Here is a 17,068-nt window from a genome sequence, read left to right as displayed (position 1 = left end):
TCATCGGGTGAGCTCGAGCCCCACTTTGGGTGAGCATGAGCCCTGCTTCGGGTGAGCCCTCCTTCTGTCTTCCCCACCCCTCACTCACTTGTGCCCTCTCTGTCTCTCTGTCAAAAAAAACCTCTACTTTCTACATTTGCCACTCAGAAATACATGCATATGTATAAAAAGGTATTCACTACAGCATTATTTAAAATAGTGGAAAATTTTAAGCATCTTAAATGTCCATATATGTCATAAATTTTTTTCATTAGACTGTACCTTTTATTTTTATTTCTATTTATTTTGAGAGAGAGAGAGAGTGAGCACACATGGGAGAGGGTGGGGACGGGCACTGTCAGCGTGGAGCTGGATGCTGAGCTCGAATCTACAAACTGTGAGTTCATGCCCTGAGTGAAAATCAAGATTTGGATGCTTAACTGATGAGCCACCCAGGTACCCCTAGACTGTACCTTTCTTTTAATTTACTGATGATCTCTTTATCATTTCAGAATGTAAAATTTTTACGTAGTCTGGTCTTTGTCCTCAAGATTTTATATATTTTTAGGAAGATTTTTCCCACTCTAGAAATATGACAAGAATTTTTTTTTTCTTACTCCAGTACTCTTATAATTGTTTTTGATATGTGTAATCCATCTTGAATGGTTTTTTTGTGTGTGTGTATGGTTTAACCTTGGGATATTAGAATTACATTGATTATAAGGATGAATTTGGGGAGTGTTGAGATATTTATACTGTTGTGTCTTCCAATCTAGAAGCGTGGCATGTGTTTTTATTCAGATTTTCCTTTATGTTTTTTCATGCAACTTCATAATTTTCTTCCAGTTAAGTTTATTTTTAGAAGTTTCCCAGTTGTGTTGCTGTCATGCTAAGGAAATTACTGAGTCATTCCCATGAGGTTTTTGATTTATTATCTTGATGTGATCATGAAATTTATTGTATATTTAATATTAAAATTTGTTTTATTAAGTAAATCTGTTTATGTTTTTAGTCCAGCATCTCATCTACACTTTTCGATAAAGCATCCACATACACTTTCCTGGGAATACTACACTATGTTTCAGTGTAAAGCTCACCTTGTGATGAGATTGATTGAAAATAGGATCAGTATGGAATTCATGCTACAAGTAAGTGTTAAAGTTAAGGATTTAACTGTAAAGAAAGATGTGTTCTATATGTGATAATCTGAATACTATTCTGTAGAATAGGAATCAGGGCATCTGGGGTTATAGCAAGAATTCTGTTACTAATTAGCTGTCTGCTTACTAAGTAATCTGTGCTTTTTGTTTGCATTTCCTCAGATGTAGAATGAGTATCAGTATTTTAACCACTTAGTGCTGAATTATTGTGGTTATAAAATTAGAATGTGAGGATGGAGGTAAAACCTATTTATGCATAGGATTTTGTTTTCAACATTATTTAAAATATTAAGGATGAAGGGTGCCTGGGTGGCTCAGTCAGTTAAGTGTTGGACTGTTTTGTTTTTTTTTTTTTAAGTTTACTTATTTATTTTGAGACACAGCACCAGTGGGGGAGGGGCAGAGAAAGAGAGTGAGAGAGAGAATTCCAAGCAGGCTCCACACCGCCAGCACAGAGCCCAATGTGGGGCTTAAACTCACAACGCCCTGAGATCATGACCTGAGCTGAAACCGAGAGTTGGATGCCCAACCAACTGAGCCACCTAGGTGCCCTCAGTTAAGCATCTGACTCTTGATCTCAGCTCAGGTCTTGATCTCAGGGTTGTAAGTACAAGCCCTGCATTGGGCCCCATGTTGGGCTCTGTGCTGGGTGTGGAGCTTACCAAATGGTTGGTTGGTTGGTTGGTTGGTTGATTGGTTGGTTGGTTGGTTGGATCGATGGATGGATGGATGGATGGATGGATGGATGGATGGATGGATGGATGGATGATTGGATGGATGGATGGATGGATGGATGGATGGATGGATGGATGGGTGTTAGATAGATAGATACATAAATTACTAAGGTTGAAGTGCCATTTAGAATGTTTTCAAGAGAAAAAAGGAAACCTACGTCTAAAAGATAGTGAGTTTTGCTCTTAAGTTCTGCCATATATTTTAAGCAAGTTGTGGTGTAAATACTTGAGATATACTGGTTGACGTAGTAGAAACCAAATGTATTATGAATGTTCAGCAATTTTTCTTCCATTGATAACATTCTTAAAGGTGAGTGAAAAATAACTTTTTAGTAATTTTTTTTAAAAGGCATTTTACGTTTGCCTTAAAATTAAGTTTCTTTAATCTTTTATGTCCTTCACCTTGCCTGTAGAGTGGACAAATATTAATGAGAGGTGGTCCATAAAGAAACTTGTAGAGTTGTATAAATCTTAATGGATGTTCTCAATTTGCTAAATATGATGTTTATAGTCTTTGTAAAGCTCGTGGTACAATAAATTATGGGTAGTACCTATTGTTACTATAATCCTGAAAAACAGTGTTCATTATTTGTCCAGGACGTTGTTAAAATTGAGTTATGTTAAAGAATAGTTTCATAGTCTGGCTGTTTAAATCTTTGCATGCTTTTATTGCTAATAAAAGCAATAAAACTGGAACTTACCTATGTTATAGTAAGATATGAAATTACTCTCTTCTGTAATTGACTATAGTAAAGTCATAATAAAAGTGGGTATTGAAGTACAGAATTGAAGGCAACAGGTATTATGTTATGTAGACTTACTAACCGACGCTTTCATCATTATAGGTTTTCAATAAACTGTTAAGTTTGGCTAGTACTGCTTCATCGCAGAAGTTCCAGTCACATATGTGGAGTCAGATGTTGGTTTCCACATCTGGGTTTTTGAAATCCATCTCAAATGTCTCTGGCAAAGACATCCAGCCTTTAATAAAACAGTGGGTGTATCCTTTTCAGTAGCAGTTCAACAAGGAGGGGAAGGGAATAATACGGTTATGTGTGTCGAGGGAAGGAGGAAAAAGAGATTTGGGAGACCAAAGGAGAACTATTTGAGCTTCTAAATTGTAGTAGAAATAACCAGAAAGAGTAAATCATTTTTGCTGAGGTGCCTGTTGATCACTGAGATACACACACACACACACGCGCGCACGCTTATAAAATTTGGCATATTTTGAATTACTGTTTAGTGTGTGAGTGCAACAGTAGGCTTGATGGTGGGGGAGGTAAATAATCCACCAGACAGGCCTGAAGGATTACTTGTAAGATGTAGTGTTTGGTCACTCTTAGATGTGGTTAGAGCTTGGCACAACTTGAGTGGTATCTGGGAACTCTCAATTTTTACATTTTTTCGTATCAAAGCACTATTATATTAATAACCCCAGTAGAGTGGTTTTGCTTCTTTCAAAACACAAATTTGTTAATGTTTCAGACATTTTGTTTAAATCTGGGGAAACATTTTTCACAAAAATTTTGAATACTTTGCCACCTGGTTTACAGTGAAGTGTGCTCTCAAGCTTTGAACTGGTAAGAATGCATTTGAAAATTGCTACCTACTGTAACAAGTCATTCCTTGTGTTTAGTACATATTCATTTTAATATGCAAAAATTCCTTTACAATTCTTCAGAGACCAAAGTGGAGTGGTAAAATTTTATGGAAGTTTTGCATTTAATAGGAAACGAAATGTCTTGGAATTGGAAATAAAACAGGATTATACATCTCCTGGAACTCAGAAATATGTGGTAAGAGGGGCACCTGGGTGGCTCAGTCGGTTAAGCATCTGACTTTGGCTCAGGTCATGATCTCGCGGTTTGTGAGTTCGAGCCTTGCGTCGGGCTCTGTGCTGACAGCTCGGAGCCTGGAGCCTGCTTTGGATTCTGTGTCTCCTTCTCTCTCTGCCCCTCCCCCACTTGTGCTCCATCTCTGTCTATCAAAAATAAATAAATGTATAAAAAAATTTATTTAAAAAGTAAGAATTTTTCCAAGATGACCTGCATTACTTTCTTCTCAGTTTCAGTATAGGACAGGCTTATGGGTGGGAAGCTGCTTAGAAGTTTCATAATGAGATTTTGTTCGCAAAGATTGAAGTTGAGAAAATACCAAGTGTTAGTGATGGGTCAGTGAAGAGGTTACAGATGAAAATTTCAGGGAACACAGATTATTCCAGTTCTCCCCTCTTTTGGCACTACCTTTTTGTGTCTCCAGATACACATCTTGTATAATATTATCTTATATCTTGATAAAAATACCTGTACATATAAGAATACATATTGGTGTTATCCGAGCATTATCTTTGAACAGTGTGTTTCTTTTTAAAGGGACCACTTAAAGTGACAGTGCAGGAATTAGATGGATCCTTCAATCATACGTTGCAAATTGAAGAAAACAGCCTTAAACATGATATACCCTGTCATTCCAAAAGCAGAAGGTAGGCATTGAATCATAACTGTAAACTGAAGTTGATAATTAAACTATAAGTCTCACAGATTAAAATGCCAAAATAGAAATCCTAATGTATACCTAAATTTTGAAGTAGAGAACATGTTATCTGGTATCTTTTTTTCTTCCATTCAAGTTGGTTTTACCAAACATTTTTTATTTGCTCTTTGTTTTTTTGGTTTGTTTTTAAGTTTATTTTTAAGTTTATTTTGAGAGCGGGAGGAGCAGAGAGAGGAGAGAAAGAGAATCCCAAGCAGGTTCCGCACTGTCAGTGCAGAGCCCAAAGCAGGGCTCAGACCCACAAGCTATGAGATCATGAACTGAGTTGAAATCAAGAGCCGGATACCCGAAATCAAGAGCTGGACGCTTAACCAACTGAGCCACCTAGGTGCCCCTTATTTGCTTTCTGTTCTTGACAACATTTTTATCCTTAGAATTAAGTAATTTGAAAATTTAAGTTTAAGAATCCTTATTTTGTAGGGACAGGGGGAAGTAGTTTGGTGTTTTGGAGCCAGGAAAAATTCAAGGCAAGTTGCTTAGGTTTATTCTTCTTTCTTTTTTTAGAGAGCCAGAGAGTGTAAGCAGGAGAGAGGGGCAGAGGGAGAGAGACAGTATCTTAAGCAGGCTCCACCCTCAGCACGGAGCCCCACACAGGGCTCGATCCTACAACCCTGGATCATCATCTCAGTGTAAATCAAGAGTCAAATGCTCAACTGACTGAGCCAACCCAGGCATCCCACTTAGGTTTATTATTAGTCTCATTGGATTAATATCTATAGTAAATATTGGGGAAATGATTACTGAGTATAAAGGAAAGAGCTGAATACATATGTCACAGAAAGCCCCTGCGTTTTCTTTACTGTGTCTTTCTCCCTTTTCTCTATATCACCATGCCCTTACAGAACATTTCGTTTTGTTTTGTTTTGCTTATTTCAGTAATCTCTGTAACCAATATGGGGCTCAAACTCACAACCCCAAGATCGAGTCGCATGCTCCTCTGACTGAGCCATCCAGGCCCCCCTTTATTTATTTATTTTAAGTAATCCTACACCCAACATGGGGCTCGAACTCACAGCCCTGAGACCCAGAGTCACATGCTTTTCCAACTGAACTAGCCAGGCGTCTCATAGAGAACATTCTTGATGTCTTTTAAAAACGTACATTGTCAGTGAAAATGTTCAACCATTTGTCTTTTATTTAATACATTTTTTCTTTACCATTCTTTTTTAACTCAGCCATTAATTAGCATGTATTCTGAATAGTGAAAGATGGGAGCATTTTTGTGCTTTCCTGGAGGAATGTATAGTAATCTCAAAACTTTAGGAACAGAAGTCTTACACTCACGATGACTACATTTAGGTCACCTCAGACAAATGAGGATGTCAGTTGATTCTGAAATCTCCCTGGAACCATTTTTCCTCTGAAAATTCTTTCTAGGTTCAGACTGAAATTCCCTTTTCCTTTTGTCTTGTCTTGGAAATTGGGAACATCTGATTGCTACCCTTTTCATAACATTTCCTCAGGTTTTTTTCTCTATAGTAACAATATGTTTTTTGGGTGTTCTTTGGTATGAGGAACACAGGAAGACTGTTCTCTGTTAATTTGTCTTCACCCAAGTTTTTAGTGTATAACCAGTAGATTTTATGATTCAAGAGTAATCTGAATGGAAGCAGTTGCTTTTGTTTTGACTTACCCTAAATCTTACTCATATTAGTTAGTTGTACATATTAATTAATACTATTAGGATGTTTTATAGTTAATCACATATTTCATTTCTTATAGGACAACACCTTGCACTTAGAGGACATATTCACAATTGTTCATGTCTCATTTCAGGCCTGGTTATTTTTTCACTTTTGTATAAAGTAAATGCTCCAACCAGAACACGTAGGGTATCAGAATGGATTAAAACAGCAACAACAACAAAAAAAACTAGGTCCATCTCTGCTTATGAGAGATTCATTGTAGACCTAAAGACACCTGCAGATTGAAATTGAGGGGATGGAGAACCATCTATCATGCTAATGGTTGTTAAAAGAAAGCCAGAGTAGCCAGACTCATATCACACAAACTAAATTTTAAAACAGAGATTGTAACAAGAGATGAAGAAGGGCATTATATCATAATTAAGGGATCTATCCATCAAAAAGATCTAACAATTGCAAATATTTGTGCCCTCAACTTGGAAGCACCCAAATACATAAAACAATTAATAACAAACATAAACTCATTGATAATAATACAATAATAGTAGTAGGGGACTTTAGGGGATTTCTTTGTTGATCTGTTTTTCTGTATAAAACAACTTACCAGTTCTTGGAAGTATATATATATATATGCTTTAACCTGACGTTTAGTTACACATTTTTGCTTTTTGTTAAACTTTGATCGGGAAGACATTTCAGTGTCATTGGCTTCATTCCCTTCAGCTTAAATACTATAGACTTTTTTGTGTGTTTAAATTCCATTACACTCACTATCCTTTCTTCCTCAAGCTATCTTACAACGTTGCTTGCAGTTTTCAATTTGAATTTCAGCTGTTCTGTATCTCCTTTCAATTTGGAAATGTGCATTTGTAAACTTACTTTTCCCTAAATGTAGGAATAAGAAGAAAAAAATTCCACTGATGAATGGAGAAGAAGTTGACATGGATCTTTCTGCGATGGAGTAAGTTACTTGAGTTTAGGGATATATTTTGTGCATTCTCATTTATCTTGTTGTGCACATCTAAAGGTATATAAATGTGTTGAAATCAGTGCTTTCAAAACTTGTGAAAGGCCATAGAAACATTGTTTAAATAAAATCTTACATAAAATCGTCATTAACCAAAGAGTGAGAAGTCAATTTCGCCTGGCCCAGGCGAAACTAAGAGGAACTACAGGATGGTTATGGGGTGGGCAGTATCCTTGCTCCACTGGTGCCCTCTAGAGCAGTGTTTCTCAAACTCTGATGTGCATGTCAGTCACTTGGGGATCTTCTCACAATGCAGTTTTTGATCCAGTACTTCACTAGTGGGTCCTGATAGTTGGCATTTCTAGTGAGCTGTCAGGTGATAGAGATTCTTTTTGTCTTTAGACAAGGCTTCAGGGCACTTTGAGGCTCCCTGTGATTTCAAAATACAATTTAAATATTGCTGTTCTAAATTTTATGTGGTAATGTTTATTAATTGACAGAAATATAATGTAGCTCAAACCTCATTTTGCTCATCCATATTATGCCTGTGTGTTTTGTATAAAATATCTAATTATTAAAAAAAAATCTAATTATTTACTAACTTTGTTGCCAAGTATTATTGCTGTTTATATATCAGTTATGTGCTTTTTCCATATCAAGTGCCTTGCCTATAGTAAGCACCCACTGGTATTTGGTGAATTAAAGTAGTATTTCAGGTGCTGTTCTTTTGATGAAATTGTTGGCACAGACTAGATTTTTAAAACTGTGCTTGTTACTTTGAGAGGTACTAGAGTACTAGAGGATAAATTCATGATATGCCTTTGATCTGTGATTTCAGAACATGCTGTTTGAAAATGAAGATCATGAATCTAACATTTAAAAAAAAATGTTAAAAATCAGTTAAACAAGTTAATTTGGTTAAATAAGTTCATTTCTTTGTCATAGATTGATTTCCAAGAAAAGGTGGCATTTACAGCCACAGTCTATTAGGCAGTAAAATGAAGAGATTTTTTTTCACATCACATAATCACAAGTCAGAATCCCCAAATTAGCATTTTCAGATGGAATTTCTTTGTGACAGCTATCTTCGTATCCTTGAGTATCATACGTTTAAGCAAGATTGATAAAGGTTAGCCACTGTGAGAAAATTGAAATACATTAAACATAATGAGAATGTTGTCAGTGTGGTTTAAAAAAAATGAAGAGTAAAACTTCAGGCAGTCTTGAATGTTTCATGTATAGAAGAGAATCTGTTTAACAAATGCTTTGTTTTCACTTTATAAATATATAAAATTGAAAAAAAATTAAAAAGAAAATTGTATTTTCTTTCAGTGCTGATTCCCCTTTGCTGTGGATAAGGATAGACCCAGATATGTCAGTGCTGAGGAAAGTTGAGTTTGAGCAAGCTGATTTTATGTGGCAGTATCAGCTCCGCTATGAAAGAGATGTTGTTGCACAGCAAGAGTCCATTCTGGCCTTGGAAAAATTCCCTACGCCAGCATCTCGCCTCGCTCTCACTGACATACTAGAACAAGAGCAGTGTTTCTACCGAGTGAGAATGTCAGCTTGCTTCTGCCTTGCAAAGGTGAGATGACATATGGTGGAAAGAAAACAGGATGACTACTACATATTAAAACAACAACAACAAAAGCTGAAAATAAATTAAAATTTACCATAGTCTTTAATTTTACTTGGTAGCAATTCCCTTGAAAGCTTTTTGCCAAATATGTGTAATAAGACTGATGTGAAGGAAACATGTTTTGACCTGAGCATGGATAATGCATTAAAAGTTCATAATTGCCAAACTGAAAGTAAGATTTTAAAACCAAAGAGAATTTTTTACCATTTTATTGAATTGCCAACCACATCGTTGTAGCGAAGAATGTAATTGGCGAGCAATTCCTTAGTTTGATGTTTTACATTATAGTACAGGAAGTCAGTTCATCTTAACTGTCCCGTGGTGGTGACTATTTCATGGTGTGGGCTTAGTAATCAATATTAGTGATACATAATTTAGAATGATAGGTCCTATAATTTCACATGCTAGAAAAGTTAATTTCTTAAGAAAACTAAATATTTTTCCTTAGATGCAAAAAAACTGAAGGTAGAACAAATGAAAACCAGAAAAATGCAGACAACAATTTGGCCACAAATACTGGGTTCCAGGTATTTAAAAAACATCTTGATGATAGGTTCATTCCCATAAGTGACTCTTCTTCCTCACTGCTGAATCCATTTGTCCAACATCTCAGAAGATTGTAAATGGTTTAGATTCATTTTATTTTTAGTGAGAATTATTGGGTAGTTGCATTCCTACATTCTACTTAGATATGTGAGGACAAACGTGATATTCTTTGATATAATTTCATTGCTTCTATAAAGATCTTTGTGACTCTTCTGTGCTAAATTCTTAGCAGATCCATGAAGTTATAGACTATTTAAAGTTAATTATAAATCCATTCTTTTCAGACATGATTTTTATATACACTAAAAGTTTCAATAAGATACGGTTTTTGGAAAGCATTCTTGCAGACTTTAAATGTTATCACTGTTATTGGCTTATTTTTCAATTAGGTTAGATTTTAAAACCTTATTTAAAATCCTTGGTGATGATTCTATATGGTAGATTTAAAATGTTAGAATTATATTTGCCTAAGTGGACAAAGACAACTTATTCAGACTAGAAGCCATTTGCAAACGTATTTTCTTAAAACATAAAAGAATGCTCCTTGGCACAAAAACAGACACACAGACCAATGGAATAGAATAGAAACCCCAGAAATAGACCCACAAACGTATGGCCAACTCATCTTTGACAAAGCAGGAAAGAACATCCAATGGAAAAAAGACAGTCTCTTTAACAAATGGTGCTGGGAGAACTGGACAGCAACATGCAGAAGGTTGAAACTAGACCACTTTCTCACACCATTCACAAAAATAAACTCAAAATGGATAAAGGACCTGAATGTGAGACAGGAAACCATCAAAACCTTAGAGGAGAAAGCAGGAAAAGACCTCTCTGACCTCAGCCGTAGCAATCTCTTACTCAACACATCCCCAAAGGCAAGGGAATTAAAAGCAAAAGTGAATTACTGGGACCTTATGAAGATAAAAAGCTTCTGCACAGCAAAGGAAACAACCAACAAAACTAAAAGGCAACCAACGGAATGGGAAAAGATATTTGCAAATGACATATCAGACAAAGGGCTAGTATCCAAAATCTATAAAGAGCTCACCAAACTCCACACCCGAAAAACAAATAACCCAGTGAAGAAATGGGCAGAAAACATGAATAGACACTTCTCTAAAGAAGACATCTGGATGGCCAACAGGCACATGAAAAGATGTTCAACGTCGCTCCTCATCAGGGAAATACAAATCAAAACCACACTCAGATACCACCTCACGCCAGTCAGAGTGGCCAAAATGAACAAATCAGGAGACTATAGATGCTGGTTAGGATGTGGAGAAACGGGAACCCTCTTGCACTGTTGGTGGGAATGCAAATTGGTGCAGCCGCTCTGGAGAGCAGTGTGGAGGTTCCTCAGAAAATTAAAAATAGACCTACCCTATGACCCAGCAATAGCACTGCTAGGAATTTATCCAAGGGATACAGGAGTACTGATGCATAGGGGCACTTGTACCCCAATGTTTATAGCAGCACTCTCAACAATAGCCAAAGTATGGAAAGAGCCTAAATGTCCATCAACTGATGAATGGGTAAAGAAATTGTGGTTTATATACACAATGGAATACTACGTGGCAATGAGAAAAAATGAAATATGGCCTTTTGTAGCAACGTGGATAGAACTGGAGAGTGTGATGCTAAGTGAAATAAGCTATACAGAGAAAGACAGATACCATATGGTTTCACTCTTATGTGGATCCTGAGAAACTTAACAGGAACCCATGGGGGAGGGGAAGGAAAAAAAAAAAAAAAGAGGTTAGAGTGGGAGAGAGCCAAAGCATAAGAGACTGTTAAAAACTGAGAACAAACTGAGGGTTGATGGGGGGTGGGAGGGAGGGGAGGGTGGGTGATGGGTAATGAAGAGGGCACCTTTTGGGATGAGCACTGGGTGTTGTATGGAAACCAATTTGACAATAAATTTCATATAGTAAAAAAAAAAATTAAAAAAAACGCAAATGGAAGAAATAAAAGATGATCTAAATTCTTGGAGAGACCTACCACATGAAAGGACCAAAAATCTCAACATAATAAAGATGTCAAATCTCTCTGGAAAAAAAAAAAAAAGAATGCTCCAATTTAGAAATTGTAGAAAATAACTATAAGTGTACATAGGAATTTTACGGGGAGGTGAGTTGTTTGTTTTGGAAATGGTAATAAAAGCCTTAAAGATATCAAATTTCTGAGAATTGAAATTGTTGAAAACTAATCCAATTGTATTAATAAATTTTAAAAAGCTGTTTTATTTAAAATATGTTTTCAGTGGTGATGGACATTACTTCGTTTTCTGATTATTTGCAGATTGCAAATTCAATGGTAAGCACATGGACAGGACCACCAGCCATGAAGTCACTTTTTACCAGAATGTTTTGTTGTAAAACTTGTCCAAACATTGTGAAAACAAACAACTTTATGAGCTTTCAAAGCTATTTTCTACAGAAGGTACAGTTTACTTTCTTATGATTGTTTTATGCCACTATCTGTATATCTCAGCTTAACTTGGGGACTATTTAAATAACAGGTGTGTTTACTTTTTTATAAAAGGTTCTGCCTTTGTTCTTTTGTTTGTTTTTCTTCTTCCAAAATGCTCCCCAAATTTAATTGATTGTTCGTGGAATTTATGAGCTGTGTGTAAGTAACTCTGTATCCACATTTATACTAAAGTACATAAAAATGGATAATTTGACTTTTTGGTTGGTTACATGGTGGACCAAGGTATGGGTGAGGCCTTCTAATGGCATTCCTTCTAGAATGTGGACAGCCCTTCTGAGACAGACCAGTACAGTATCCATCTCTGGTTTCAGTCCCAGCTCTGCTCTCAGTTTTCATAAGGACAAGTTTCTTAACCCTTTGAGCCTCAGTTTACTCAGTTGTAAAATTTATATTTTTTAGAATTAAATAAATCAAGTATGTAAAGCATTTTATACTATATTTATCGCATAGTAAATTTTTTATAAATAGTAATCTAGAAAGTCAAAGTGGTGTGATGGTGTCACTGTTTTAGGAAGGGATATGGGAATGGAACGGTTGTCAGCATTTGGGCAATTTGCAAATCATTTGTGAAATGTTTTGAGTAATTTAAAGCAATAATGAAGGCAGAGGTGAGATTAAGTAGATCAGACTAGAAGGAAGAGTGAAGTTGAATTAGAAAAAACTAACGAAGCCTATTTAATGATTTTGGTGTTGAAGAGTATGAGAAAGACATGTTGAGGATAAAGCAGCGCTGAGAAAGGGACATTTTGGGTTTGTTTTGTATACAGGGAGAAGAAACTTGAGGCATGTTTGGCACAGAGAAAGGTATCTTTGGAAAGGGAGAGATGAAATATTCAAGTGGAAGCAAGTCAGCATATAAAAGAGCAGGCGCAGTGTAAATTCTGAAGATACGAGCAGAGGGTGGGACATAGTCGGGAGTTCATTTTAGAAGAGATAAGAACATTCCTTTTTCTGAGGCAGGTGGAAAGCAGGCTGAGAGGAAGTGAAATGGTAGATGCTGAGGGGGATATTAGGTAAGGTGAGATTTTGTATGATAGAGGCAGAAGTAAAAGATTACCCAGCAACATTGAGACACCTGCTGAGAGTAGAAGTTACGATATAATTATAGTGAATTTCATCAGCAGAACAGATTCAGAATGAGCCAGGTTTGGGGAAAGCCAGTATTGATGTAATCAAAGTAGTCTGTGACATCCTGTTATTTTACACAACTGAACATTCTGTACTACTTGTTGCTCAGTTCTCTGTTGCCATTTCACGAATTTGTGGTATGAAAACAAGTTAATTTCTGTGTCTTCCCAATATGTCCCCTCCATTGTGCCTTTGTGTGTCTGTATACCTTAGTTTGGTGTTTCATATTGAGAGTTGTGTCCCATTAGTGTGGGGAATGAGATCATTTAGGAAGTTTTGGTTTGTTTGCTTTTTAAATAAAATGGTAGGCAGTATCAGAATGCAGCACATATAATAAACATAAGGGGTTTTTTGGTTTTATTTTTTTAGTTAGTATACATGACATTTATGTGTGTGTAGACTGGGATGTAAATATATTTCTTACTGTAGGTTGCCATCAAAAACATTGGGAAACTAATGCGTTTAGAACAGTTTATCTTTCACATAATACTTTGAGTGGCAGAAAAGAGAGAGAAAAGATTACTGTCTAAACCAAACTTGAGTCCCAAAAAGGCAGAACAGGCATAGGAAAGGTATTTCTTGGAAAATAAATTGTTTTATAGCAGTTGTTGTTCTTATTAACAGTGTCTTTTGTTGCACTGTTGTAACACTGACTATCCTGTTGCTTCTGGTCCTTCATGCAAGCAAAGGAGCCACCCTCCTATTTGTCCCTCTGTTTGGAAAATTTGACTATCTTGAATCAGATGAGAGCATAGTCCAGATCTCCTTGCACACTGAGGACTTGGATGACTATTCATCTGTGGCTCCGTCTTGAGTTTAAATAGTTTTGTTTTACTGGTAAAGGTTACTGCTGTGTGAGTCAGGTTTCACTTCCTTAGAAAAGTTGCCTACAAAAATTTGGAAAGGGGAAACTTAGGCTGGATTTTAGATAATTTACCATTTTTCTTTAGGTTTACAGTGAGGTGGTGCTGCAGAATCAATGTCTCTCGGACTGATGATTGAACTCTACTAACTGTCATAGGCGTTCAGCTGCTGTATCCTTTCATCTTAAAAACAGTTGTGAGGAAAGAAAGCTTTCAAGTCAGCAGTTAGCTAAAATCATCCATCTCGGAAGTAGAGTAGGAGTTGAATAGTAGTCTCTCTGGTGTTAAAACCTCTTCCTTTTCCACTGGATTTATAGGATTTATATTACCTATAGTTTAACAAATGAAGACAAAGGCGTACAGGTGACAGAGTGCAGTTCCCTTGGTTTGCTTCTCGGCTCTTTGGTTGCAGTGTCCATGTTCTCAGTGGGAGGGGGTGGGAATTAGAAGGGTTGGGTTAGGCTCTATCCAGATGTTTCAGTGAATTGTAGTAATGAAAGAGTTAGGTTATATGCTTAAAAAAGTTTGTTTTTGTTTTTGTTTTGTAGACTATGCCAGTTGCAATGGCTTTATTGAGAGATGTTCACAACCTTTGTCCCAAAGAAGTCTTAACGTTCATTTTAGACTTAATCAAGTACAATGACAACAGAAAAAATAAGGTAAGATACTTTAATGAATATTATAAGACCTACCTAGTGATGTTTGATTTTTAAAGAATATTTAGACTGTGAAATCATTGTTGAGTCCATGGTACTTAAAATTTCTACAGTTAGAAACATACAAACGTGATTTATTACAATGACCAGTGGAAAACAACCCAAGATTAGTTTTTTGGGTTTTTTTTTTTTGTTGTTTTTTTAATGTTCCTCATACCTGTTATAAGATGGAGATATTAGTGTATCAAATTTAAGGGAGCCTACTAAAACTTGCTTTGGTGAAGTCTGACAACCCAATTTTATTTTTATTCCTTTTTTCTTTTACCATGGGATGCACAGAAAACAGTTTCCTCTCGGAATAACTTGTTCATTGATGAATTTAACTCTTTTGTTTTTTTACCACAGTATGTGTTTATTAATTTATTTATTTGCAAACAGCTATTGAGTGCTATTCATTTTATCTTGTTATTATAACAATCAGCAAATGTTTTTGAGGCTATATGCTATGCTAGGCAGTGTACTGTGTTTAAATAGAAGGAAGAGATGGTAAGTGCTGTCCAGAATTTCATTTATTCATTAAATATCTAGTGATCAACTGCTGTATATCCCAGTCTGATTCTGGACCCTCACAGATTCCACCTGATGGAGAAATCAGACAAGTAAAACAGCAACAGTCATCCATAGTGGAAATACACATACACAGTTTTCTAGGAGAATTCGGTTTTCTGGTACCTTCCAAGGCTATAGAGAGAATGACTCAGGGAAGTTTTATATGTAAGTGATGACCCTCAAACTGAGTCATAAAGATGAATAGGATTTTTCCCAGTCTGTGAATGGGGACAGTCTTGGAAGGTTATTCTAGGAAGAGGGAACAGGATATATAAACATGTATCTGGTAGGATAAGTCAAATTCATGGAAAGTTTAATGAGACATTACAAGAGTAAAGAAAAAGTGATAAGTATGTTTATTAAAAATGGTGATTATTAACGAAAGTCAAGAAGACCAATTTTTCCTCAGCACAGTAGAATAACAAAGATTTAAGCTAAAAAGAGTCTTTAAAAAAATCAGTGCTTTAAAAGTACATTATAGTTGATAGACTTTTTCTTTCCATTTTTGAATACTGTTAAAAAAATTTTGTAAGATTTGTTCCTAGTCTACTGATTTGTTTTGACTTGTCATTTATAACATTCCTTTCTTCTGCACATGAATTTCTTTTACTGAAGATACAAGGTTAGGATTTTGGATGATATCAAATCAGATTATATTAAGATGGAATGGGGAAATACTTTGTACATTTGTTTATGTCAGTTTTCTTGTTTTGGGGGTGTTTATGTAATTTAAATCATGGTGGCCCCAGTACAGTACTTGTACTTTGTGAAGTGATTTCACTTACCTTAATTCCTTTAAACCATACTTATTCTGTAGTTGGTAAATGAAAGCAAACCACAGAGGTCGAGAGTCTTAAGATTACATAGCAAGTATAATCTGGGAATTGTGCTATGTGCTGCTGCTGCCCATCTGTGTGGTGATCTTTTTAGTATACCGTGCTGTTTTACATGATGCAGTCATATATGTCATTAATGATTTTGTAAGGTGCAGCATAGTGATAGATTACTAAACTTTATACTTCATTATTTTTTGCAGAACAGTGTAAGACTCAATCTGTTTTAATCTTGAGCAGGCTAATCAGGTGTTATGGTTAGTGGCAATAAATTAAGATTAGCATCAGATGTGTGAGATAGATACTATTATCTCAATTTACATGTGAGGAGATAGAAGCTAATAAAGATTTACTTAGGGTAATAGGTCACGTGTGTGGCAGAACCAGGAGTTGAACCAGGAGTTAAACCCAGATCTGTCTGATATCAAAACTTATTCTGTTAAAAATTGCGGTTGGGAAAAAAAGACTTGGTTGTCATTTAAAGATCTATAGATTAATGGATTAAAATTTTAAGAACAGTTGCGATTAGATGGATCCCTAAGAATATTGCATCAATCATTTTATCTGTTTTTTAAAGCACCTCACTTCCAACCACAAATGATTTATTACTGAGGGCTTTGGTTAAGGATTTGTTTTTTTTTAAGTTTCACTACATTGATATAAAATTTTAAAAAGTGCATGAGAAGAAATGACAGGGTTTCTACAAGTAAAATTAGAGATACAAAACATTAAATGCCAAAAAGAAGTTGAGAGTCGGGGCGGCAGGGGGGAAATATTTAAAAAAATTTTTTAACATCTCATTAATTGGCAGAACATAAAATTCAGTATTCCAGTTGAGTTAGTTTTCAAGAAGACTAAAATTTAATCCCTTTGAAGCCTAGTTATTAGCCATTTTATATGATAATCTTTTATGCATATATTCGTATTTCTAATAAACCACATGTTTCTGAAATTTCTGTGTTTTCAAGTGTGGTACACAGAAATGGGTTGAACTATTCCTGATTCCAAAGGGTCATTGTTAACATCCGACAGTCTTTGCTGTAACACACTGATATTGATGCCTTAGGGGTTTTTTGTTTTTTAAGGAATTTTTGCTGTATTTGAATGTCTGCTGCCCCACGTGTGTTCTACATATCACTTCTTCTTCCTCATCTCTTAAAACCTTGAGGTGATCAGATTATCTCGCTTGTTCAGTTAAGATTATAGTAGCTGTGAGAATTGGATGTGGTCTGAGGGATAAATGTTAAATCTTGGTTTTCCTA

General features: G+C 35.8%; 1 protein-coding gene across 7 annotated transcripts in view; it reads left to right on the top strand.

Moving 5' to 3' along the window:
* The window catches only part of TAF2 (TATA-box binding protein associated factor 2), a 155,635-nt gene that overhangs the window by 32,538 nt on the left and 106,029 nt on the right, over positions 1–17,068 (top strand). For 5 of the 7 annotated variants that reach the window (XM_042972772.1, XM_007075587.3, XM_007075586.3 and 2 more), the window contains 8 exons: positions 992–1,127; positions 2,719–2,873; positions 3,555–3,669; positions 4,246–4,355; positions 6,968–7,033; positions 8,372–8,624; positions 11,526–11,666; positions 14,257–14,367. In XM_042972772.1, coding sequence (XP_042828706.1) covers positions 992–1,127; positions 2,719–2,873; positions 3,555–3,669; positions 4,246–4,355; positions 6,968–7,033; positions 8,372–8,624; positions 11,526–11,666; positions 14,257–14,367 — 1,087 coding nt within the window. The remainder of the gene's footprint in view (positions 1–991; positions 1,128–2,718; positions 2,874–3,554; positions 3,670–4,245; positions 4,356–6,967; positions 7,034–8,371; positions 8,625–11,525; positions 11,667–14,256; positions 14,368–17,068) is intronic. The other 2 variants (XM_042972770.1, XM_042972771.1) reach the window with 2 other exon arrangements.

This window comes from Panthera tigris, chromosome F2 (assembly GCF_018350195.1).
Source record: "Panthera tigris isolate Pti1 chromosome F2, P.tigris_Pti1_mat1.1, whole genome shotgun sequence".
In the NCBI taxonomy this organism is placed as follows: Eukaryota; Metazoa; Chordata; class Mammalia; order Carnivora; family Felidae; genus Panthera; species Panthera tigris.
The sequence above is the reverse complement of the archived record's forward strand: the minus strand, read 5'-3'. Positions and strand labels throughout refer to the sequence as shown.